Source organism: Thunnus maccoyii, chromosome 13 (genome assembly GCF_910596095.1).
Source record: "Thunnus maccoyii chromosome 13, fThuMac1.1, whole genome shotgun sequence".
Lineage (NCBI taxonomy): Eukaryota > Metazoa > Chordata > Actinopteri > Scombriformes > Scombridae > Thunnus > Thunnus maccoyii.
This window is the reverse complement of record NC_056545.1, coordinates 17,829,899-17,854,605: the sequence shown is the minus strand read 5'-3', so window position 1 is coordinate 17,854,605 and position 24,707 is coordinate 17,829,899. Positions and strand designations below refer to the sequence as shown.

General features: G+C 39.8%; 1 protein-coding gene across 1 annotated transcript; it reads left to right on the top strand.

Annotated features, from left to right (window-relative positions):
• grm5a (glutamate receptor, metabotropic 5a) lies at positions 1-21,880 on the top strand. The gene is made up of 18 exons (XM_042431356.1): positions 1-629; positions 1,013-1,321; positions 1,411-1,544; positions 3,055-3,316; positions 3,880-3,994; positions 6,527-6,776; positions 11,389-11,624; positions 11,781-11,902; positions 11,984-12,108; positions 12,226-12,394; positions 13,467-13,593; positions 14,262-14,379; positions 15,324-15,510; positions 16,409-16,567; positions 16,701-16,826; positions 17,005-17,187; positions 17,283-17,452; positions 18,787-21,880. The coding sequence occupies exons 2-18, from the start codon at positions 1,097-1,099 to the stop codon at positions 19,697-19,699; spliced, it is 3,621 nt and encodes a 1,206-aa protein (XP_042287290.1). The 5' UTR covers positions 1-629; positions 1,013-1,096; the 3' UTR covers positions 19,700-21,880.
• Positions 21,881-24,707: the final 2,827 nt, after the last annotated feature.

Below are 24,707 nucleotides of genomic sequence, written 5' to 3'. Positions count from 1 at the left end.
GTGTTACTCTCAAAAAAACTGGGTGTGTTATATTGTCTAACGTTCAATGAAAGGCATCTGATTAATAATTAATTGATAATATCGAGTCTGTTACCATAGTCACATTAAAAGGGTGACAGAGAGCAAGAATTGGGGTCAGTAGCAACTTCAAAAGATCCTCATATTTTAAATTGACTGTTAGCCAATCGCCCACAGATCACTTTCCATAATAAATGCCACTGTTAGTGCTTTAACTATTAGTTGTTGAGGATTATTACACTTTATCTTTTATTTGTTTACTTCTTTCTTTTTCCATGTTAAACATGCGTCTGTGTGGCTCGCCTCCCGGAGCTTTCTAGAGTTTACCGATTTAGTCACTGTTGATGCTCCATGCTTCCCGCTGATTTGGAGTAGGAGGAAAAAGAGGTGGAGAAGAAGATGGGGGGTGGGGGGAGCCGTGTGCGTCAGTAAGACAAACATGTTCCAATAACGGGCTATATTATCTGCTGCTATTTGCAGTTTGCTGTAGCCAGGCGCCAGACTGAGCTTAAGCAAAAAACCTGCAGCGCTTTTTTTTTTTTTTATTGCTCCGCTGTGATGGAAACGGTCTCATATGGAATGGCATCTGCAAGACAGCTGGCAGAAAAGAGGTAGGTTGAAGTTGTTAGTTTTGGTATGCAGAGCGCTGAGCAGAGATTATTGAGTTTTACATAGGTTGTTATTACTTTATTTGATCACCAGAGTAGATGTTGCAAGATGACCGATCAACATCATTTCAGCACCATGGACAGCAACTTGCTGTCATTTTTATAGAGTGAAAACTGAAACACTGAAAAGATAGATATTTAAATAAACTGTTTTATTAGTATGTGTGAATAGATTTATAGTTTCTGTATTTCACATTATGCAAAAAGATTTTATCCTTTGCTGACTTGACTGCGAAAATCTTATTCAGAAAAGTATTGTTAAACAGATATCTGCACTTGCTTATACACTGAGCTGAATTACTTTTTATGCCTATCATGTGTTCCAGGATTCTAACCCTTACCTCTGGCACTACAAGCACTATGCCCAAGACAACACGTTCATCTGAACCTCAGCTTTAAGGGGAGAGAAGATGGCAGGAGGTGTGAGGAGGAACACAGTGATGGGGAGATTTGGGTTATATGTGAGGCTGTTGGCAGTGAGTATAATACTAGGAGCTGATCTGAGCTGGCTGGGCCTGAAATCACGGGTTGGGGTCAACGCCCAGAACAATGAGAGAAGGGTATTGGCACATTTCCCTGGTGACATCATCATGGGAGCACTGTTCTCTGTTCACCACCAACCACCTGCAGACAAGGTACATGTTGCATTTGTGCATGTGCTCATTGTCTCCATGTATGTACTGTGTGTGATATGAGCCAAATCTTTGTGTTACACTTTGCTCAGGTCCATGAGCGAAAGTGCGGTGCGGTGCGTGAGCAGTATGGGATCCAGAGAGTGGAGGCCATGATGCATACTCTGGATCGAATTAATGCAGACCCCACTATCCTGCCAAATATCACCCTGGGCTGTGAGATCAGGTAATAACCATGACAATTCTTATGTTGTTCCTTGAATAATAGCTATAAATTGGTTGTTATGTTGATTGTTGGATTATGAGTGGGCTGAAGAGCACACAATCTGATTTTGATTTTATAATCAATCGGGGCTCATTGGTTTGTCTGGTCAGAGAATTGGGAAAGACAATAAAGTGCATCTTACACAGAAAAATCAATAATCAGTAGATTATTGTTGCTAGTTTTTGTAATACTTAAGTTTTCTCTATCACACAGGGTGGAATAATACCTAGAGGTTTGACATAAAGCTGTTATTCCTTTAATATACTGTATGTATGAACCTCAGAGAGTATCAAATCAGCTAGCATTCTCAGCAACAACCAGAACAAATGCCCGAATTTAACAGAGATGTTAGATTACTGGACAAGCATCACAAATTATGAAAAAATATTTTTGAAGTCAGCTTTTTACAACATGTTTTGTTTGTAAACTAAGGGAAGGTCCATTATAGTAATTACAGTGCACTTTTATGCATTTTTATTTAATTTCCTTCGATAAGAACAGGGTTTTCTAAAAACATTATAAAGACAGTGATTACCTTTACTTCTGGATCTTTTTAAAAAAAAATATATAATACACAGTAAGCAAATTAAGTTAATTCTTAATTTGGGTCCAATATCCAATAAGGAGAAGGACCTTCATGATTTGGACTGAAATGAGGCACAACAAGGCAGAGACAGACGGTATGTTTATAGAAGCTTTAATGGAGAGTCTCTTTAAATAAGCACAGAGCCATTAGGCATCACAGGAGGACAAATTGGAGACTTGAAGGATTAGAGAAACATCCAGGGAGGTAGGTAACTGAAGTGGAGTGGGCACAGACAGGTGAACAGTTGCTGGAAGAATTAAGGCCACAGGAGAGGACTGACAGGTAACTGAAGAGTGTAGGCTGGGAATGGGGGACCTAAAGTATGCTGACAAAGGTATGGGATAAATGAAGCAGTCAGAGGTGGGCAGTTTTCAAAGAATTTCAACTTACTGGTCACTGCAATCAGTCCCCCTTTCCATAAGGGCTGTGAAGTGATCCCCTCCAAGCTTCCGACTACACTGTAAGAAATGAGGGACAAAATCCACAGTCTTTGTTTTGTGCTAATATCATTCTAAAGTTCAGCTGAAGTTAATATGAGGCTGGTATATTGCTGGTGTTTTTCCCCGGCAACAAACCTGGAAGTATCCCTCTACAGCAGTTCAGCAAGAAAACGCTGTCCAGGGAAACATAAAGAGGGAATTTTGTACTAAAAAGACTGACTCAGACTGCTGAAACCTCATATTAGCTTTGGCTGAACTTTAGATTGCAGTCTTCTCACTGTTCTGAAAATCGTGTTAGTCACGTTATTTCAAAAGCATGAAGCACAAACTACATAGAGTACTTAAAAAGCATCCATTTGGCTACTCGAAACTATCCTCAACTCAGGACCAATGCTTGTTCCCATCCTGCTTGCCAAAACAACAATTTGAACTCTTTTTACACTAGGGACTCATGCTGGCACTCTGCAGTGGCACTGGAGCAGAGTATCGAGTTTATTCGGGACACACTGGTGTCCAGTGAAGAGGAAGAGAGCCAGGGCAGATGCACTGCAGAGGCGGGGAGCTTGCTGGTTCAGGGGAAGAAGCCCATTGTCGGACTGATTGGACCAGGATCCAGCTCAGTGGCCATCCAGGTGCAAAATCTCCTACAGCTCTTCAACATCCCACAGATAGCCTACTCAGCCACCAGCATGGATCTCAGTGACAAGGTAAGACCAATTAATGACAACAATAACAAAAAAGTTTGGAAAATTTCAAACTTCGAACCTTCACAAATGGAGGTAGGAAATGCAACATGGCAGAAAACCAAAGCTGGTTACTGGTTTGGGGTTTGAGACTTCCTGTCTGCTTTTTCCTTATATATGTTGCATTGTATTGCAGTGTTGACTTTACAAAGTAACCTGATTGTAAATGTATTATCTTTTGATGATAATGCAGCTATGATAATTGGGATTACCTATCTCAAAGACAATTTTCATAGCAAGAAAAAAAAGATGGAACATTGGTGATTAGAGGCCAGGTGAGACACATTAAGAATATAAAATGCTGCAGCTTGGAAAGCATAATTTGTGGTAAATTGCATAAAACCTGCTAAAACACCAGTATCGTTTTAGCAAAAAACCCTGTAAGTCAATGCACAGTGAGTTCACATGGAATGGGGTTTATAATAGAGGTTATAATGGATGAAAGTGTAACTGTCTAGACAGGCTGTCACATGAAAGCATGTCAAGTGTACTGCCAGACTTGTGAACATGAAAATTCCTTCCAACAGAGCTTGTATAAATATTTCATGAGGGTGGTGCCGTCAGATATGCAACAGGCCAGAGCCATGGTGGACATTGTCAAGAGGTACAACTGGAGCTATGTGTCTGCAATACACACAGAGGGTAAGCAGTATGTCTCCTGTCTCCTAAGTAACTACTTTATTAGGTGCATCTGTATATTCTGTTATAATCTTATACAGTAGTCCTACAGCAAATCCTGTCTTCATGAAACTCTTCCATTTTTGTTGACCCTGGGTCAGAACCACAGGAGCACATGTATTGGCATGGGCATGGCCTGACTCAGTTCTTAGTTTCAGTTCTATTATTGAGCTTTCCATCAACAAGGGCAGAAGATAAGCATTATACTATTACTTACTTATATTCTGATCTGAGCTACCCATCTAGTTCAAGGGGGTAAAGTGTGAAAAACCTCTGCAGCAAGCACACTGGAGTCAAAAAGCTCTTTACACAGATCCACATAAACACATACAAATGCACTTTTTCTTTTTCCCCTCTGCTCTCTCGTTTTAGCTGTAATACAAAATGTAAATGTCACGCACATAAAGTTACGGGGGAGTGACTTTGTTAAACCTCTGATTCTTGTTGTTGCAATACAGTGGAGGACATTATATTTATGGCACAAATATGAGATTGAGATGAAATTGCAAGGTACCTCTGATTATATATTCTCTGTAATCCTGTTCATCATTGGCAAAGCTTCCCAGGGAACATCTGCTGATGGCTTTGAACTCTCTTTATATCATGGCTCTCTGTCCACAGATTGCAGTGATATTTTGGCCCCTGATCACATTCTCACAGCAGGTGCTCATTATCAGATGTGCATTTTATTGCTTTATTTCTACTGTCCTATCTATGTTATCTATATGTCAAGTTAAAACTGATTCTGAACTGAAAACCATTTGAGGTGCTTTAAGGGACTTATGTCAAATGACCCATCATATTATGAAAAGAGGCAATACAAGAGTGCACAATTGCTCTATTTTATATTTCATATCATTTCACAATACTCATGAAATTATCATATTTGGCAATGCAGACATAAGGCTGATCTCCAACTCTTTCCTTCAAGCACATCTCAACAATATCAACACACAGGGTTATCACAACTTTGATAGAATAACCAGTGAATCACTAAACCCACATATTCAGAAACAAAATAAATGGCGTTGGCATCATTCTCAACATCAGCCTAAATATTCCACTGCCTGTTCTTTAACCCCTTGCTGGCTGTATATGTTTAAATCCCTCTTGATAACAACAAGTGCTGAATCCTGACTGGATCATTCCAGTCTATTCCATAAAAATACCAAACTGTTGTAGAAGAGGATTAAAAAAAAAGTCTTTTGTATGCCAAATGTTCTTTCCCAGGATAAAACCCTTTGTCATGGGTAAGAAAAGCACTTGCATATTTTTTCTATTTTGCAGACAATCTTGTTAGTATTTTTAATCCCGTAGGCAGTGAGAGGTTGCCATAATGACTGCAAAATTGTTCATTTATATATGGAATTATTATACACATACGCTCAATTCAGTTAATTTTACCAATCAGAGATTAGCCAGGCAATTTTGTACAAGTTTGCTGTCTATTTACAGGACAAACAAACAAGGCAAACAAGTGACCCTACATTTAACAATCTCAAGATTTTATACAAAGCCCTGTTTTAAGGTTTCTAATCTGCATGAATGGTTAGAATTATATTGTACATCGTAGGTCCTCCAACACCACAAATCTGTCAAATGCAGGTGAACCTTGCTTGCTACTCTGCATGACATTTGCATAAACTATTGAAAAAGTTTATGTTTAAAAAATGGTCAGTACTGACAGAACTGACATAGTCCTTTAAAGACACTGCACTGAAACACAGACAAATAAGTAAATATGCAAATATTCCATATGTACTGTAAGCACAGAGGTTATGGATGTGGTTATGAAACCGTATACTGCTCTTGCAGACAGCAAACTAGTTCTCATTTGCAGTGTGGGCCCTATATAGCAGGTAAAGAGGCCTCTTTGAGAGATAGAAAGTGTGAAACATATTTAAGAGGAAAATACAATAATTATAATGCAAACAGAAATGACAGTATTATCAGCAACAATTAACAGGGAGTTGAACTGAAGTTAAAGTGCAGTTTCAAAAAATTTAAAGACAACATTACCACACAAGGAGGCATGCCACATATGGGAGTAAAACTCACACGTAGTAAGGGAAAGGATGCCTCAAAGTGTCATACCCAGAGTGAGATTACATTTTCAAAGCAACAGAAACTAGGTGACCTCATTTCCAGCAAAAACAGGGAAGTCTAACCCATAATGGGGAGAAAACGTGGCAGATTCTCAAGCGTTGTGCTGGCATTTTACCAGTGTATTTGATCATCTACACCCTGCGTGTGTGTGTGTATGTGTCTGTAAATTTATCAGCACATGGGAAGATTTGTGCCAGAGAACTAAGAGTGTAAGGAGAAACAAATAAATAAATAAATAAATATGTTAATGTTTGCACAACAACTGGTGTGTTAAAGAATTTTGTCACAGTCTAATCTGTTTGGTATGTTGGCTTTAAATATGTAAGAAAAGTCTTATGTGCTGTACAGTACTGTGTGAACACTGTTCCATTCATGTGGTTACCTCCATAGGTAATTATGGTGAGAGTGGTATGGAGGCATTTAAAGACATGGCAGCGAAGGAGGGGATCTGCATCGCCCATTCTGACAAGATATACAGCAACGCAGGGGAGCAGGGCTTTGACAAACTGTTGCAGAAACTACGAGTCCACTTGCCTAAAGCGAGGGTGGTGGCCTGCTTCTGCGAGGGCATGACGGTCCGAGGAATATTGATGGCCATGCGTCGACAACGCCTGGTGGGAGAATTTCTGCTGGTTGGAAGGTAAGTGGTGGATTATTGTACGTCTGCTTTCCACTTTTGAATTTCAGATTGTATTTATTACCCATGGGCTTTTTGCTTTCTTGTCTTGGTTCTGATCTAAATTTCCAAGGTTATTTACAAATTTGAGTAGAAGCTAAAAGATACAATATTTGTTCATCAGGTTTCTTTGTGTTGTGTTTGTCCTATCTAGACGCTCTTCAGATGTCTGATAGCATCAGAGATGATGTGTTTGTTGTCATTGCAGCCACCTTTATCCTCTCATCATCATCATCATCATCGTCATCATCATCATCATCTTCATCGTCATCTTCATCGCATCCATTAACTTCATGGTGGTCTGGGAAACTTGAGGTACTTTTTGATAAACTTTTTTTTGAATATACATGACAGTGACACACTGCAAGAGACTTGAGATTAACAAGTTGCAGATTTTTGTTCATCTTCAACTTCGATGTATTTATATCTTTATATTTTTATTTTCAAATGGGGAAGTATACTTACCCTGCAAAAACATCCTTGATCTTGGTCTTAATCCCTACAAGCTGCAAAGATCCAAATAGGGAAATCCAGTAAATAAATCCTAAATCAATAGTAAAGATTGTAATATTTCTTCACAACAGCAGACAGGGACTCAAATGTATAACTGGTTGCCATATAAAGTCAGCATATGAGTATCTCTATTTGTCATTAACGGCCACCTAAATTGACAAATGAATAGATAAAGAAGTGATGGTTTTCCAATATAATTAAATATGCCGAATCCTGATCTATGAAAATATAACACTGTGAAAAATCACATTTTTCTTTTGACCTGCAAAAAAGGACATTTTCTGGATTTTGCTTTAGGGAATTGTTACTGTCTCAAACCATTCATTGGCCCATTCATAGGTTAATTTTGAGAAGATGATAAAGATGAGGTGCAGGGTGCAGGAGAGAAAGTATGCAATTAAAAACATGAGGGACAAAAAAAATAAGCAGGAAAGAGGGGGTTGATTTAGCAGGAGGATTCACTCTCTCCGAGAATAACATGTTTTATTTTAAGGTTTAGTTCTCTGGCTCACTCTCGTCCCTGGAGTTCTATAAATGCCTTTCCTCATTAGGAGCCACACATGTGGGCTGTCGCTCAAATCTGACAGCAGGAAGCATAAGATAACCTTGAACTACATATTGCAAAACACTATGCTCTATAATCCATATTACCACACAGAGCTATCCAGACAGTTGGTTTGGTGTTGTGGTCCGCTTGCTATTGTTCATTTGTTAAGATGTTTCTCCTTTCTGTTCTCTTTTAAGGCTAATTAAATGTAAGATGTACTATTGAGGTGGGAGATTGATGCCACCATTCATTAGCATGCACAATAGCATGATGTTTTGTGTGGTAAATTACCAATTCTGTTCTTCTTCGATGTTTTGGACCTAACTTTGTCAGTTTCATCACCCCTCTTGTCACATGGCCTTTTGATCTTAGCTTTATAAAGACTCCAGCCTTATATCTTCCTTTCTAGTTAGTTAACTATAAAAACCATCCTTTTCATGTCAGCTTGGAGGATTTGTTAACAGGTTTAAGTGTGTGCAGTTCATTCTTACGTCCCATTTATTGAAAGAGCGAGACTGAGGGCAGATGATGGTTTTTTTTGGTTGTTTGTTTTGTTGCCAGCATTGCTTAAGCCTATTTTGAACTGTTGTATCCATGCTGACTGTCAGCCTTCAGTGTATTTATATAGAAATCAATGGTAAAATTCTGGCATATGTTAGAATTAAGCTGTCCCAAAAGGCATTTTGTTCTTTAGAAGGCAAAGAGTCATACAGACTACTACAGTACTACAGTACTACTACTACTACTACTACATGAAACCTAGTTTATGCCACTACTGTACAAAACACTCTGCACATCAGCACAAATGTTTAAACAACATTACCGTTCGGGTCTTCCATCTCAAAGCAGAAAGAGATATAATAAATATTTTCCACTATTCCTAAGGTCACAGTTAAGATTATCAGGTTAGTTTAGATCAGCTTTGCAGTGGCCCGTTCTCCCACACTCCTCATCACTTCTAAGTTGCCAGTGCTAGTAAATCAATGTGATCCCCCACTGGCCATTTATGCTCATTAGAGCACCCACGTAAGCTCAGAAACACAACACCACAACAAGTTGCTCAGGTCATGGGCAAGTGTCTTTCCTCTGTTCAATTCAGACAGCTGTTTCAATTTTTTTTTCCTCATGTCCTGTTGAGTTTCATTTTAGAAATGTACACAGTGTCCACTTGTCCACAAGATCTTGTTGGAAAGTTGACCAGTATTGTGCTGTATGCGGTGAAATAAGAGCATGATGTGTGTGTGTATATATGTGTGTGTGTGTGTGTGTGTGTGTGTGTGTGTCTTCAGGCTTGTAGGTGGTGTAGCAACACGCTGCATACAGCATACTACCCTCCCAGGTCAATGTGTGGGTTTCAGAGCTCTTGTTCAAGAGTGATTCAAACTATCCAGAGTCAAAGCCCTCCATGCTTTTCATATCTATCCCTGCCTTTTTAATACCAGTGTTCCATTTCTGTGCTCGCTTCTCTAAGGATGTGTTATGAAATGATCTCCTACCTCACCCAGAGAACCAAGCATCATAAAAAAAACACCCACACTATGGTTGTGTAACTCCAGCTCTGTTAACTAAGGTTTCTTTTGCTTTTTTTATCAGTTAGAAAGAGAAGGGTGCGTTTCTTTGTGTCAGTAAGGTGTGTTTACATGTATGCACATGTGTGGAGGTGTAATCAAGCTTCTGTCTGTGTTGATTGTAGACAAGTGTCCAGAGGGAGAGATAATAATAGACGGAGTAGAAACCTTTTCAAACTGTTAACTGATGAGTCCAAGCCCACAGTGTTTTTAAATAAATATCAGATCAGATGTGTCTGCAGATGCTACAGTCTGGTGGTGTTTTTCTTCTGGTGTTTCCATGTCTGTTGAGCCTCAGGTATCTTTTTTTGCGCTCTGATTTTAAATTAAGATACATAAACAGATTGCTTCACAAGCACAGCATGTTGCAGGGCTTGTATGTGCAATGGGATATTTGGTCCTTAAGTTGTTAAAGTCAAGACAATTAATATGCTGTAGGTCTTCATCACAAGTGTATCTCAATGGACTTTATAGATAATGAGCCCACAGAGATCTAATTAATCAGCAGTCAGACACAGATTATGCAAGCAATGTAATATGACCATGGAAATCGTACATAAAAAAACAAAGCACACGACACAAAATTATGCGTTGGAATGAAAAAGCATAACAAGCTTCTCTATCCTAACTAGCCAAATCCTCCCAGCACCATCAATCTTTGATCCTTGGAGGTTTATTACAAGTTATCTTTGCACATGTACATAATTTAAAATATCAAGACAACTTGGATATGTGAGCAAATACTTTTTATTTTTATCTCCCAGTGAGTCTTGTGTTGGTAGATATGAGTCATATCATAATAAATGTTTTTATTCTACTTTTACTCTCCGCAGAGCAGTCATTAGGTTCATTTTTCTAGGCACCACCTGTTTCTTTCAATCTGTGCAACTGTGGTCCAAAATATATTCCCACTAACTAGAGCTTATTACAGCAGGCCACAATAAGATTCACTGGCATCAAGATCTGGGTGTTATTTATCTATATAAAACTATTATCATGTAGAAACTACTGTATATATAGTAACCCATGTATAACCCTTTATAGTTAAAACCTTAATTTCTGAAATATATTTCCTCAAAGTGTTATTTAATATAAATTATAATTGCTAACATTTGCTTCCTCAACTGCTGAGCGAGCTGGACTATTTCTAGTTGCCTGTTATCCTTTTGTTGGTGAAACCTGTTTCATTGGGTGTAATTGGACGTGTGAACCAGGTTCAAAGCTGAGTGTAACCCCAGTGCAAAAGCACAGCGTTGGTTAGTGTTGACATCCATGCTGGATTTCTAGGTTTACTTGCATGTTTTAGTAACATAAAACTTTAGGCCTACATGTATTTCAGATTTCATTGCATCCAGTGATTGAGAACATCACAGCAGTAAATACCAGGATATAGTAATGAGGTATATAAAAATCAAAAATCTGCAAATTAGTTTCCAAGAATTTTGTTCAGCACTAGCTTACACTTAGCATACTTGTTAGTGTTCCAAATGTTTCAGTGCTCTTTAGTATTAAATATGAGGACTGATGTCAAAGAAAGGTTTCCCTTGTCATAGCCCAAATAAGTTAAGTGTTGTATGTACAGTATATTCAATCATTTGTTTCCCTGCCATTGTGTGAGATTGACAGGTTGTTCCTCACAATAAGAGGTTTCCAGAAATCTTGCTGAGTTGACAGTGCTGTCTAAACAGTCAAATCCTGGTGTTGGTTGCAATACTGAGAAGCATGTTGATGCTAAACTGGTATAGAATGTACTGTATTTAATGAAAGGTTTCTGTATAAGAAGTGGAAAGGTGTACGTGTCTGCCCTACTTTTATTTGTGTGTATACCTTTACTTTTGGCAGCAATTGAATTTAAAATGCTAATTGGATCAATACTAGCTTTGGAGAAAACAAACAAAACAAAAAAAGAATCTCCGTTTGTCTCTCCCTTTCTCCTTTTCCTGTTCAGTGATGGCTGGGCAGACAGATATGATGTGACTGATGGCTACCAGAGGGAGGCAGCTGGTGGAATCACCATAAAGCTAAAGTCAGCATATGTGACCTGGTTCGATGATTATTACCTGAACCTGACGCCTGATGCCAACTTGAGGAACCCCTGGTTCCCTGAATTCTGGCAGCACCGCTTCCAGTGCAGGTTGAGGGGACACCCACAGGAGAACAGCATGTACAACCGCACCTGCACCTGTTAGTACACAGAGATTATGTTCCACACCTCCTCACACACTTTCCACCGGTCATCTAGTCTGTATTATTCAGATCCTTATTTTCTCCATAGTGAGTTTTAGAATAGAGCCGTTACTGATTGGTTTCTCTTTATGAGTAGGTCTCTGTTCTCCACAGGGAGAGAGTCTCTGCGCCATCAATATGCCCAAGACACCAAGATGGGCTTTGTCATAAATGCCATCTATTCCATGGCTCACGGCTTGCATGCCATGCAGCAAGCCCTCTGTCCGGGATATAAGGTACAGTTCTGAATGATGTGCACACATACGCTTTCACATTGTGTAACAGTATTGATAGTTTGCTCTTCCTGCCGGTGCCAGGGTTTGTGCGAGAACATGCGGCCTATTGATGGCCGCAAGCTGCTGGAATTTTTGATGAAAACTAACTTTACCGGTGTGTCTGGGGAGACCATCCTTTTTGACGAGAATGGTGACTCACCTGGCAGGTAAGGATTATGATCGATGGGGAAGAAGGAAGGGAGGAAGGAAGGAAGGAAGAGAGGGGTGGGTTGAAATGGAAAAGAAGAAGTAGAAAGAACAGTTGAATGTTCTATGTGTCTCAGGTATGAAATCATGAACTTCAAGCACATAGGCGAGGATGAGTACGCTTACATTCATGTGGGAAGCTGGGATCAAGGTGGCCTGAAGATGAACGATGAGGAAATCTGGAGTAACAACAGTGACATCATCCAGTCAGTCTGCTCTGAGCCCTGCCAGAAGGCACAGATCAAGGTAGGCACAGACAAAATTGTACATTGTTGAGATAGATTTGAATGAAAAGCTTTTTGAATTCCTTAAAATTTCAACACATTTTTATCATTTAAGTAACTGTAAAAGTGATAACTGTACCTAACTTTTTCATACATTAATACTTATCTATAAACTTCAATATAAAACTGTCAAGCAAGACCCACACAACAGCCTTCACTTGATCTCACATGTTTGCAATCTACCAAATCTGTCTCATCAGATCCTTGAGTGCCCCAGCGGGGACTGCGTAAAGCTCTTTGTTCATGCTTTAATCATCTCCCATCTGGGCTTCTGTAACTCCCCCAGCCCTTCCAAATCATGGAGAACACTGCAGTCTGCCTCCTCTTTCTCATCCCAAAAGTCTCTAACATTAAACTTCCTACACACTCTATACTGACTGCACTGTAATGTGGCTAGCTTGTGGGGAATTCAAAACTCGCTCTCATGCATAAGATTTTGAGAAGATTTTTTATGTCCATACCTCCAGGCCTTGTACTCCTGCCCACATCTCCTCTACCAGCTGTTTGGCTCTCTCTGATCTGTGCTGACCTTGTTGATGCCTCCACCCTGTTTCCTCTTCTCAGTCAGAACAGATAAGAGTCACTCTGTAAATCCTTACATGCAGACTGGCAATTATGTCCAGACACAAAACCAACATATTTTTTCTAAATCTCCTGACTAGCATGTCTTTGAGCTGTGAGAGGAAAAGGGAGCACACATGGGAATCCCAGGCAAACATGCCACACAGAAAAGTCAAGACTTGAACCCAGAACCTTCTTCATGTGAAGTGCAAGCACTGGCTAATGTTGTGATGTGCCTCCACTTTCCTTCGCTTCTTTTCTATTGTATTTCTGCACTGAAAAGAACTTTTTAAAAGACTGAGGCTCAATGGTGTTCTATACATCTGTCTTTTTTTTTTTTCTTTTGATCCCCTGATGCAGAAATCCTCATTTCCCTGCCACACAGGCCACTCAGAGTGTAAGATTAACTACAGAAAAGTGCCATTGGAGCTTTGAGACCTTTGCGCCCTTTCACATACTGTGTATGTCTCCAGGTGATCCGTAAAGGGGAGGTGAGCTGCTGTTGGACCTGTACTCCATGCAAGGATAATGAGTTTGTGTTTGATGAGTACACTTGTCGAGCCTGTGTCCTGGGCTCCTGGCCTACAGATGATCTGCGTGGTAAACACACTTTATGTCTACTTGCAAATACAAGATTTCCACACAGGCCAGAAAAGTCTTGAATCTGGGTCACACACTCACGGAGTACACACAAATCCCCTCACATCTTACGCACCACACATACGATAAACTGACAAACTTCTCCCTCACTACTGCACACAGAAACGCAAAGCAACATAAATACTCATGTACTGTACACACTCCAAGAGACTTTAGATCCTTGCCAGAATAAAGGATTTGGCTAAAGCTTAGATTTCCTCACTCCAGAGTCTGTAAAAGCTGTTTGAAACAACCTCCCTGCCCTTTTGTATACACTTATTGTCTCCTACAATATCTCTGTTCCTCTGGTTTGAAAAAAACACATAAGGTTTTTCATGTGTATCCTCTGTAGGAGAACAGCAGTGTGTTTGTTCTCTTATCTCACTTTCAATCATTCTCTGATCCCCTTTTTCTCCCTTACAGATCCCTTTAATGTTTCACCCACCTCTCATGACTCCAGTGTATCATAGAGTGAAGATTTTATACAGAACAAATAAATCTGTTGTTCACAGTAATGGTTTAGTATGAGTGAATTACCTTCTGCTGCGTCCACATCAAGCTATGAGGCTATCACACTGACACTCTTGCAGACAAATCAAAATACTGATGGAACTTTCTGCACCCCTCAGGTTGTGAGCCAATCCCGGTGCAGTATGTTCGTTGGGGGGATCCAGAGCCCATCGCTGCAGTGGTCTTCTCCTGTCTGGGCCTCATGGCTACACTTTTTGTTACATCTGTCTTCATCAAGTAAATTTACCTTTACCAGACATGTACATATATGTGTTGCTAAACATAAATTATCAGTATGATATTATGTGAAGAATAAGATTCCGACATGATTCTGTTAAATGCATTATTTTTTCTTGTGTGGTAGAAGTGTTCCTGGTGCAAATGTAATTTACACTACATATATGTAAATTTAAATATAGAAATACAATATAATCATCACTAATAATACTTTCTCTACAATGAACCAAAAATGGCTTGGTATAATTATAGATGATCCTGGCTGAAACCAATGAGCTTGTGGCCAGTTAAAGGATTTGGCTGGCAATTTTCTATATTTTTCGTATTGTCAACAAATCTCATGTGCAGAGCCAAACCAACAATGAATTGATTCTTCTCACAAATATTATGTGTGTATCCAAAGCCTGATATAACTTATTCCTTTGTGCCATAGACCTCCATTGTTGTCCAAAAATGCAGTTCCATTTACAGTGCTTTGGTAGCTTCTTGTGCTACATATCACAACCTCTTGCCTTTGTACTGAAATTCTTTGATAAATTTACAATGTAGCACAAAGTCAAGATGTTGTGATCCCCTATAGCACAACAAGCTAGCAAAGTGGCATCTGCCATATGAGCAACTTCTCTCCTGAGAGTGAAAATGTGAGCTGTTTCTAACAAACTACACTAACCATTGCTTTTGGGGTGAAGGAAAGTGTCACCCAGTGCAGCAGTGAGGCTCCTTGATGTGTTTTTAATAGTTTTAATAGTTAGGCACAGAAGAATATGATATATCAGGCTTTGGATACACACACACAATACTTGTATAAGTAGGATCAGTTCATTGTCAGCTTGGCTGTGCACGAGATTTGTTGACAATAAAAAAAAAATATAGAAAATAGACTTATTCTTTAAGTGCAGATTATTGATATGCTAAAATTAATGTGCCATTTGATTTATCTGTAGATTTTGGGACACCCCTGTGGTCAAGTCATCCAGTCGTGAGCTATGCTACATCATCCTGGCTGGAATCTGTCTGGGCTACTTGTGCACCTTCAGTCTTATTGCCAAGCCCCACATAGTCTACTGCTACCTCCAGCGGCTGGGAATAGGCCTGTCCCCTGCCATGAGCTACTCGGCTCTGGTCACCAAGGTACTTTCTTTTCAGTTTTGTTGCCAGGAGGAAGAGGAACAAATATCTACATTTCAAGAAGTATTGTTTACTGTCGCGTTTCACTTCCTTTGAAACTTTATGAGTTAAAGCCATATGTATTAATCATCAGCTTCATTTGAAATCTAATCTCTGTAGTGTCACCGTGGTGCACAATTTAAAAGTCATCTTTACAGCCTTTCATCAAAAGTCTAATAAAATGGCCTTGAGATTTAACATTTTCTATTTCTACACAAATAGGCTGTTGGGGCCGACATGCACTTGAATGGAAGTTTCAGAAGTCAGCAGAACAAAAACTTCTAGATGTACACTGACAGTGTCTGTTAGAGATCACTCTTTAATCACACACACTTACAGAGGAGGTGGAGGAATTAAAGGAAGAACATACAGTATACAGTATCCTATACTATCTATGTTTGAGCCTTAAGCAGAGGAGAGAGTTGCCGAGGATGTCTGGTAGACATGCTGCATATAAATTGTTTCAGACAGGTGTTTTTGCAGTGTGGAATCATATCTGAGTGCTGAAAAGATTTTAATATTTTGACACAGCAGAGGGCATTTTTAATTTAATCACACCTGTCTAATTCACCTATACAACCGCATTTAATCAATTTGTCCACTATCACATTCCTATGTTTGGGGGTATTTTAGCATAAACAGAAGGGCATCTGAGGATAAGGGCAGAAGTAAAAAAAAAAATCAACCTGCAGGGATTGGATGATGGCCAATTGTAAGGGAGGTATGTTAGAAGTTGAGGTTCTATATGTGGGCTGAGTTTGATGTTTGAGATCTGGGAACTGAAAAGGGGATTGTTGTTATGAATCAGTGCAAGCAATATTATCCACAGTCGATGTAACCATTTGATCTATTTTTGATCCAGACCAACCGTATAGCACGGATCCTGGCAGGCAGCAAGAAGAAGATCTGCACCAAGAAACCACGCTTTATGTCCGCCTGCGCACAATTGGTCATCGCCTTCCTACTCATACTGCTGCAGCTGGGGATTATTGTGGCACTTCTTATCATTGAGCCACCACAGGTGTGTGTGTGTGTCTGTGTGTGTGTGTGTGTGTGTGTGTGTCTGTGTGTGTGTGTGTGTGCTTTACAATGTGGGTGATGTTCGTTTACATGTATTTATACAACCAGAGTAGCCTCTCCTTCTCCCCTCTTAGGTGATCTATGACTACCCCAGTATCCGTGAGGTACACTTGATCTGTAACTTGACCACTCTGGGGGTGGTGGCGCCGCTGGGCTACAATGGCCTTCTTATCCTCAGCTGCACTTTCTACGCCTTCAAGGTACTTCAGCATAACAGTAGTTAATAATACACAGAGTGTTTCATGTTACTTTCTGCATCAGGTTCATATTTTTCTTTTTTTGCAACAAGAACTTGCTCATTTTTCTTCCCCTCATATCCTCTCTTTTTTACTTCAACATGTACCAATTTAAAATTGTATTCTTCCTTTTCTCTTCCAGACTCGTAATGTTCCTGCCAATTTTAATGAGGCCAAGTATATTGCCTTTACCATGTATACCACCTGTATTATCTGGTTGGCCTTTGTTCCTATTTACTTTGGATCCAATTACAAGATTATAACCATGTGCTTTAGTGTCAGCCTCAGTGCTACAGTGGCTCTTTGCTGCATGTTTGTCCCAAAGGTAAGAATCGTAAATGCAATCATTGGCAGCATTTTCGCAGGGTATTCCTGCACTTTTTTGCTAAGTGCAATTTTGTTGTTCATTTACATGATCAGGTGTACATCATGCTCGCCAAGCCTGAAAAAAATGTCCGCAGTGCTTTCACAACATCCACAGTGGTGCGTATGCATGTAGGTGATGCCAAGAAAGCTGCCACCTCTGGAAAACCCTCTAGCAGCATGGCCAACTTGTTTCGACGTCGTGGCTCTGCGCAGGACACCATCAGGTACATGGACAACCTAAGTGGGTAATAAATGAATTAACTCCTCAGTATCTAAACACCTGTGAGCTGCTTAAGAAAACATTTAGTTTTAGTGTAGCTCTCGTTAAGTTTCTATAGGAAAAAGCACACATTTAATTCACTTAATTCAAAAGATATTTTTTAAATAACTGCATTTGGAAACTCTTAAATTATGTTTTCTCCTACACATTAACAGTAAGGGAAGATACTTAAGGTGCCATAATGTCAGCCTGAAAATGCCAAACATCCATTGAGTGTTTTGAGACAGTCAAAACCCAGTGGAGACTTTATCTCAGTAGTTCTTACAATATTAATTCCTTCAGATTGGATGATCCATTCAGATCATGTTTACTTTGTAGCGAGTATGTTCTTTTTTGGCAAACTCATCTAACAACACAAACTTCTCCCCCTCATTTTGTTGATTTTTGTTAGATAAGGTTAATAAATCACTCTATAAAAATACCTGCATAATCATGTAATCAGAAAAAATAAACAATGTGTTTATGGTAGAGACTGCACACACCTCTTTTCCTTCTTTTTACCAATAAAATCATGGTTTGTGCTGCAATCACTCTGTATTTTACCGTCGGACCATATTAGAAATGGTGTTGGAGACAAAAGGATAAAGTCCAAGAAGTGACTGAGAGGCAAATAGCAGATATGGTTAAGTCTAACAGAAGAGCAACTACCTGCTGGGGTTATTATTATTATTATTATTATTATTATTATTATTATTATTATTATGTAATCTAAGCTACTTTCCTTACAGCCTCACATTTTAGTCGTTTCTGTCCACAAGTCCATGTATAGAGATGAAAGCTGCTGAGATACATCCAGGAACACAACTATCCCTGTCCCTTCTTAAACTGTCCTTGGAAAATCAGAGCTGAATCCACTGCAACAGGCTGGATAAGAAGCCAAGAAAAACTGCTCCCTGAGCTGAGAAAAGGCTACCTCATTTGGGTTAAGTACTCCCAGGGGAGACCCCCCGCCTTTAAGGATTTCTCTTTCTAGGGAAGAAAAAGGAAAATGGAGGGAGATGTAAAATTACACAGAAAGCAAAAGATACAGCGGGGGATGGTAGAATACTGGCATGAAGAAACAGAACATGGACCATGGGGTAGATGGATGATGTTCTTATCTTAATATGATCCTGATATCTGTCATTGTTTGGCAGCGATCAAATGTATATACAGTACATATATATATAAGACATGCAGTACTTGCACTGTGGATTTGTCATATTCATTATCATTTTTAATCCCTTACATTTAAGTCAACTGAGAACAACTTACTTGTGACTGTCATATGTTTTACAGCTCCAATGGGAAATCAGTCACATGGGCGCAGAATGAGCGCGCCTACAGACCAAACCTATGGAAGAGGATGTCATTCCATGTCAAGAAAAAAAAGGAACCAGTAGAAGTGAACCAGACAGCCATCATCAAGCCTTTCTCTAAAGGAGGAGACACACCTGTGGACACTGGTGTCAAAGAGCAGTATGAAGAGCCACCGGTGGCTCAGCCCTTTACTTGCTCCCCCTCTCAATCACCCCTGCCCACCATCAGCCAGCATGCAGTGAAGGCAATGGGTTTCCAGGGAGGAGAAGATGGAGAGGAGGTACCCACCTACATACCTGATCACCCTGCTGGGGTCAGAAGGAGAGGTGGGGACAACAGCCCAGGTGTTGGTCTAGTGGATGGTGGGGACATTAGTGTCATAAGTGTGGGTGACATCGGCATGGGGATGATTGGCGGCCAAGCTCAGGGCACCACCATTATGGACCAAATCAGCTGTGTGGTGAACCGTTTCACTGCCAACATCAGTGAGCTTAACACCATGATGCTGCCAGGAGGAGCCACCATCAGCCCCACCTCCACCACTGCCCTGCCTGCAGCCGTAGATGCCGCCGCCTGCCCACCGCAGTACCTTACATCCAGGGGCAGACAGGCTCCCTCCACTGTTACCACATATGCTGAGGTAGCAGCCGTCTCCAACTTCTGCGAGAATCGTCCAGCAGGTAAGATTTATGAGCACCTGGCGGGGACTTGCGTGAGTAGCAGACGAGCAAAGGATATGGAGGAGCTGGTGGCTCTGACGCCTCCTTCCCCATTTAGAGACTCATCTCTGAGCTCCAACAGCAGCTCACCTGCCTCACTGTCCCCGGCCTCTGAGGCCGAGTACGACCAGCTGCTGCTGAGACACTACAGCCAGAGCTCCTCCTCTCTCTAAAAATTGCTCTGTCTATACATTTGCTCCTTGTTTAAAATCCAAAAGACTTCAGACTGGACCAAACTCTTTGATGCCTTTCAACATGTGGATATTATGAATGTTTAAGCAGTTTTTTTTTAAGATATGTTTTAATTTTCTGATAGGATTGAATGCACCCACATATACCTCCATTGAGAGGAGAAGAATACCAGCCAGAGGATTTATTAACCTGTGGCAAGACTGCAAATACTAAATGCAGAAATTAAGCTGAGCAATGTCAGTGCTACATTTTTGGTCACCAAGTGAGTAAAAAAAAAAAAAAAAACTTGAAAAACTGGAACCAAAATACGGGCATTTTAAAATAATTTTTGATGCTACATTGACACCAGTTTCTTACTGACTAAGAAATTCCAAAGAAAATATTGATAAGCTCAGAAAACAAATGAAAAATTGCCAATACATTTTTATTTCATTATAAAATAGTTATCAGTCATAAGTGGGGGGAAATGACCAAATATTTATGTTCTGTGTTTTTTTTCTCTCTTTATTTCTCTTTTTTTTTAGACTTATGTATTAAATCTCAAAACGACATTTGATTATTTTAGGTAAGCACAGGTATTAAAAAAATCTTAATTGTTTTTTTCAAGTATATATGTATATTTGCTTATACTATTGCTGTTGACATTCTGTACAAGTGATGTTTTTCTTACTGACAAAATGTCCTAATGTTTAGTATTTTCAGACTTAGTTGGATGCCGTTTGTATCAGCATGGAGGCATCTGTCCAAAAGAAAATAGCTCAAATAATTGAAATCTAAAAAGGTCAAACGTGATACACTGTTCCCGTTTTCTAATTTGTTGTCAATCCAGGAGGATGTCAAGCATGCACTGCTGGCATTTTGTATCCCGACTCTAAAAAGGAGAAAGTGTACAGATGCTGCATTTTTGTAAATCAGGAAGCAGGATTTTCTGTGTGGGGAGTTCTCATTGACCTTGCCTTTTCTTGGAAAGAAAACATTTATAGAGAATAAAAACCCTCCAACTGAGAGAGGACAGGAGCTTTTTATGTGTCAAGGGAATGTAAGACATTGTCTCCATGGATGCAGCATTATCAAGTGTCTACCCCACAAAGAGCTTATGAAGACTACTAATCTTCATTAATTCTTCTCTAGAAGTGACTCAGTTGAATGTAAAATAACCAGTTATCATTTTGAAGTGGACCAAAATGATCTTCCACCTCAGGATGTGTCCGAACCAAAAGACTTCAACTCCTACCTGTTGAATGAGTGCTGTCATCTGTTGGCTCAAAATGTTTCCAGTTTGCATGATGTCAGGATTTGTTTTCACTCTTTGAGTTATATTTATAATTACTTTTATACTCATTTAATATTGTACAAACTAGTTAAGATAAATAGCTACCGTAGCAAAGTAATGATACTATTAGTGATATTGATGTGTTTTTAAGATTAATTGAAGTTTAACAACAAATGTTACTAAGGAGAAGAGAGAAGTGAACTGAAAATGTGCCAGATTTTTTAGACATCTATTGCAAAACAGCTTGTTTACAGCCTGGATTTTACCTTAGATATGTGCCAATATCTCCCTGAAGTGAATTAGATTGTGTTTCTAAATGGGCTCACATTGGAAATCCTACTGTGAGCCCATTAAGATTCTAATCTTTCTAGCCTTTAGAAGGATGATATTATTTTCTATAATGTTTTATAACATGTTGACTGTGTTATTCCTTATGCTTGGACATTATTAGATTATTTATTCAATTCTTTTCATTTGTACCTGCATTTTGGCCTGTCTGTGACTCACAGGCTAGCAGCTTTTCGATTTCTAATTGATGATGATCATGTGTGAAGTAACTTATGTCTGTTTATCAGTTGGGTTTTGAGTCTGACTTCGGTCCTTCAGCCCTTATTTTTTTCAGTATGTTTACACGGACAGGAATGTGTTAATGTTTGTTGAACTGTGCAACATTTTTACTGGTGTACAGTGTAAAAATCAATCAATAGATAGTTGCCATATTTGCATGCAGGTGTGTGCCAATTGAAAGTTTGCAGGCGCATACTGTACTACACTTTATGCCAGTAATTCATGGATATAATCTTTGGAAGACTTTTGTCTTGGTCTTATCTCTTACTCTGCCTTTCAAAAAGCCTGAATTTACAATTTAGACATGTACTACATTAAAGGTTTCCACCCAAAATGCTATACCCTTTACACTGGTAATTTATTGTAAATGCTCCTTTCATTGCAATTATTGGAATACTTCATCACAATATTTAAAAAAACAAAATGCAGTTCAACCCATTCAAAATTAGAACTGTAACTGGAAGAAAAGGTCTCAGAATTAATCGTAATTGTAGTGGTATACCACACTTACCTTACTTACCATTGTTCGGTGGAGCGGAGCAGGTGGACCCAAATGCAGGAGACAGCCGGCAGTTGGAAGTGAAGAATCAATATATATTTACTCAATTTGGGAACAGAGCTTAGGAGTGCAGGCAAAGCAAAACTGAACTAAACAATACTGAACAACACAGAACAAAGGATCCAACAAGACAGAACTGAAAACGAGGACTTAAATACAAACTGAACTGATGAAACAACAAGGCACAGGTGGCAAGACACAAGGGCAGGATGGGAGCTAATTGCCTGGGGAAGACACAGGGAGCAGGGCAGGGCTAACGAGACTGACGCAGAGCAGTGTGGAGGGAAGAGTGGAGGGGAAAGCCGGCTGGGAACACAGGGGGAAAAACAGGGCAAACTGAAAACCAAAAACCCAGCATACACATGAATATTACTAAAATACACAAGTCACACTGATCAGGAACAGCAAACACACCTCAACATAACATTGACAACCTTAGGGTCTTTACAGAACTCAAACATACATTGCTGTTGACATAAACAATAATACTTAACAATAAGTTTGTCAAGTGGACTGGCCTGCATGTAACAACAAATATAGGACTGAAAGACAACTGTTGCTCTGCGTTTCAGTTCACTTTTGCTCTTAGTTTATACAAGGGTCAGTGTGTAGCAAGCAAACAGTCCTCAGTCACATTTCCTTAAGAAAACAACTAGTGTGAAAGCAAACTTCAATTTTCTGTACAAAGGCTTTCTCCTACTAAGTCCAGTTCACCAAACACGGAAATAGTCTGAGGGCATCTGGTGGACTGGTGGATAATGGCAACCGAGGAACACAGAGCCAGACTGTGAAATGACATCACGACAACCACACTACCATATAGAATACATTTAGATCTGTTCTGTTTTCAAAGTCCAATGTCCTTATCAAAATGTTTATTATGTTTTAAAGAGTCATGGGTCCTTTTAATGCTATGTAAGATCTGGATCGTGTGCAGTGTTATTTCAGCACTTCCTAAATTGATGTTACCTATGGACCTTTTCTAAATAAGAAGATAACTGTGTCAAATCACCGCGCAATAATTAATAAACCTAACTGGAAATAGGGTTTCTAGGGCAGTCTTTATTAAATAAGATGTGATATAATTTCCTACATGCCATAAAATGTAGAGCCAAAATTCTATTTCAGCAAAATTAATATTCACAAGATGGTGGGCAAAGTTTATTCATAGTTAGAACATAATAGCTTTGATGAGCTTAGGGAGGGAGCAATGCCTCGATGGACCAACTCATTGTTTATCCTTGAACTCAGATGGTGATACATGCTGTTACATAGTCTATCCTCACTGACTAAATAACAAATAGATTAATAATATTTCAAATGTCAAACTATTCAAAAGCACCACAAACTACAGCCTCAAAACTACCATGAAACGGAACATTACAACCTCTGTAATTGCATGGTTTATGTATAGATTACATTAGGTTTAGCTGGATAATATTGTAATAAAGTGGTAAGTGAGTGTAAATCCTTCTTTACAGATCACTACAGATCATAGTATGTATATAGATAAACTCTATATATTTATACACCAATCAGCCATAACATTAAAACCACCTGCCTAATATTGTGTAGGTCCCCCTCATGCCACCCAAACAGCTCTGACCTGTCGACACATGGACTCCAAAAGACTTCTGAAAGTGTCCTCTGGTATCTGGCACCAAGACATTAGCAGTGGATCCTTTACGTCCTGTAAGTTGTGAGGTCGGACCTCCATGGATCTGTCTGCTCTGATTGAGATCTGGGGAATTTGGGGCCAAGGCAACACCTTGAACTCTTTGTCATGTTCCTCAAACCATTCCTGAACATTTTTTTGCATTGTGGCAGGGTGCATTATCCTGCTGAAAGAGGCCACTGCCATCAGGGAATACTGTTGCCATGAAGGGGTGTACTTGGTCTTCAACAATGTTTAAGTACGTGGTACATGTCTAAGTAACATCCACATGAATGCCAAGACCCAAGGTTACCCAGAAGAACATTTCTCAGAGCATCACACTGCCTCCGCCGGCTTGCCTTCTTCCCATAGTGCATCCTGGTGCCATCTCCTCCCCAGGTAAATGATGCACACACACCCAGATGTCCATATGATGTAAAGGAAAACATGATTCATCAGATCAGGCCACCTTCTTTCATTAGTCCATCGTTCAGTTCTGACACTCACATGCCCAATGTAGGCGCTTTTAGTGGTGGACAGTAGTCAGCACAGGCACTCTGACTGGTCTGCAGCTATGCAGCCCCATACGCAGCAAGCTGTGATGCACTGTGTTCTGACACCTGTCTATCATAGCCAGCATTAATTTTTTCAGCAATTCGTGTTACAGTAGCTCTTCTGAGGGATCGGACCAGAAGGGCTAGCCTTTGCTTCCCATGTGCATCAGTGAGCCGTGGGCACCCATGACCCTGTAACTGGTTCACCAGTTGCCTTTCCTTGGACCACTTTTGGTAGGTACTGACCACTGTATACACTGAAGACACCAAAAGACCTGCCGTTTTGGAGATGCTCTGACCCAGTCATCTAGCCATCATAATTTGGCCCTTGTCAGAGACGTTCAGATCTTTACGCTTGCCCATTTTTCCTGCTTCCAACACA

Coding starts and splice junctions, on each gene's coding strand:
- grm5a (XM_042431356.1), top strand. CDS start 1,097: ATGGCAGGAGGTGTGAGGAGGAACACAGTGATGGGGAGATTTGGGTTA. Junction 14,380..15,323: donor GTTACATCTGTCTTCATCAA/GTAAATTTACCT, acceptor ATTTATCTGTAG/ATTTTGGGACACCCCTGTGG. Junction 16,568..16,700: donor TTATCATTGAGCCACCACAG/GTGTGTGTGTGT, acceptor CTCCCCTCTTAG/GTGATCTATGACTACCCCAG.